The sequence below is a fragment of the Marmota marmota genome, unplaced genomic scaffold, assembly GCF_001458135.2.
Source record: "Marmota marmota marmota unplaced genomic scaffold, marMar, whole genome shotgun sequence".
In the NCBI taxonomy this organism is placed as follows: domain Eukaryota; kingdom Metazoa; phylum Chordata; class Mammalia; order Rodentia; family Sciuridae; genus Marmota; species Marmota marmota.
The window spans coordinates 11,759,564-11,761,670 of NW_026000222.1; the positions used below are offsets into that span (position 1 = coordinate 11,759,564).

The window sequence follows — 2,107 nt, forward strand, 5'->3', positions numbered from 1 at the left end:
GGGTATTTATCTAGGAATGAGGACACATTTAAAGAACATCTGTCTACTGGGGACCAAAGTCAAGTATGCAGATATCATCGAAACAAAGCAAAATGTGAAATAGAACAATGCAAAGAAATTTGTTTCCGTCCCCTCACCCCAGACCCTAATACCCCAGGTTTTCTCATGCCATGAAGAGAAACCAGTTCCAGGACTGCCTGACCTCCTGACTCTGCCAATCCTGCTGTTTCAATGTCCCTAATCCCAGCCAGCCTTCTCAAGAACAGGGGTCCTCAACCTGAGGCTTGGCTTGAGGAAAATGCTCCTATGAGGCCACACCTAGTGGTTCTTAGGGACTTCAAAATTGGCTGTACCTGAGGCTTGGGCTCAGAACTTGCCTAGGGGCCTAAAGCATGCCACAGCACATGACAGCACATTACAGCAAAATACTCCTGGGCAGGGTCACTCCCACAGGCCCCGGGCAAGTCTGTTGGTATGTACACATGCAGACATAAACACTGCACAGACAGTTGGCCCCCTGGCCTCTCTTCCTCCATTCTCAAGTTACAAGGTTAAAAGCATCCTATTCACAGCCAAGTGGGGAAGCATAGGAGGAGGGGGTGCTGAAGCAGGGAACCATCTGGTTCAGATCAAGACTGCTCACTCGGGACCCCTCCAAACACCCAGAGCATCCCCACCTTTCCTGATGGCTCACAGGTTTCCCATCCTCCTTTCCCTTCTTCCTGCTGGGAAACTGGGGATTGGAGTAGAAAGGGAAGACCCAGAGGAAAATTTGCCAGAAAAAAAAAAATGACAAAACAAAAAACTGAATTGTACAAACAAGTCTGTGGCGCCTCTCTGAACCCTTGTTCCCTCTTCCCTTCAAATTCTGAACACCAGGACTAAACTTCTGATCCCCACATACAGACACCATGCCTTCCTCCACCTAGCAGGAATCCTTTCCTGAAAGGGCAACCCCCTCCAAAGTTAGCAGCAGAAGCCAGAGAAAGCTGTGAGGTGTGGTCTCCCAGAGTCATATTATGCCACCATCTCCCTAAAAGTAGCAGTCCCTTCCATCTCAGAGGGACTTCCAAGTCCATCAGGCATAAGAAGAGAAAGGGACGACCAACAAGATTCTAGACATCAGAAGTGTGGGTTGCTGGCTAGGAATGACTGTTCCCCAGGGTGCCCTGAACTCCCCTCCACAGCTCTGGCTAAAAGAGCCTGCAGATCTCTTTCAGCCACCAGCACCTCTCTCCTTTCTCCCAACACCACCTTAAAACTCTGTTCTCCAGTCCTTTTGAAGGCAACTGGAAAGCAAAAAGCTAGATGGGTGCAGTTGGCAAGAGATACAAACCGAAAGGCTAACTCGAGGAAGCAGCAATGGGTAGGGACTCCTCTCCAGGCAGAGAGGGCCAGAGTGGGCTATGCAAAGAAAGGGGTGGGCGGGGGCAACAGAAGTGGTAGAAGAGCTACAGGGGAGACTAAAGTGAGCTCAGCCCAGACCTGCAGCAGGGTCAGGAAGTTTGGTCCAGTCACAGGGGAATGACTGGAGAGAAGAAATGAATCTTCCATTTCAAGTCACAGAATGGACAGAAGAGACAAAAGACGGGTTCAGGCCAGAGTCCACAGGTCTGGCAGGTGGGTCAACTTTCTGGCTTGCACCCATGCCTCAATTCCTCCAAAGTAGGAAGGAGGTCAAGCTGCCAAGTCTTATCTAAGAGAACTGGGCCACAGAGCGTAGGGCTGGGGGTCTGTGCCAGGTAGGGGAAAGGCTGATGGTGCAGACAATCTGTGGCCCAAAGGAATGAGGCAGGGGTCTCCAGATAGAGCAATGGCCAGCACGCGGGGGGCTGGGGGTATAAGTGGACTGAAAGTGGGGACTGGGGCAGGCAGCTCTTCAAGGGCTGGGGCTGGGGGAAGCCGGCAAGGAGTGGAACAGGAGTGACTGGAAGGCTGGGAGCGGCTGGATGTGCAGAAGCAGAAGGCGGGGACAGGGATCGAGGCCAAGGCAAGGGGACCCCCGCCCACACGGCGCCCCGACCCGGGGGAAGTTGCCGGGGTGGATCGGGCCAATCTGGGCCGCTGAGCCAAGCCCGTTGACTGCAAAGAGGTGGCCTGGGGCAGC

The 2,107-nt window shown here is 53.1% G+C and overlaps 1 protein-coding gene across 1 annotated transcript in view; it reads left to right on the forward strand.

Moving 5' to 3' along the window:
• The first annotated feature begins 1,373 nt into the window (after nucleotides 1-1,373).
• Nucleotides 1,374-2,107, forward strand: part of Fcsk (fucose kinase) — a 36,028-nt gene continuing 35,294 nt past the window's right edge. The window contains exon 1 of the mRNA XM_048792488.1: nucleotides 1,374-1,620. Within this exon, the coding sequence (XP_048648445.1) occupies nucleotides 1,542-1,620 (79 nt within the window). The 5' untranslated portion in view covers nucleotides 1,374-1,541. The remainder of the gene's footprint in view (nucleotides 1,621-2,107) is intronic.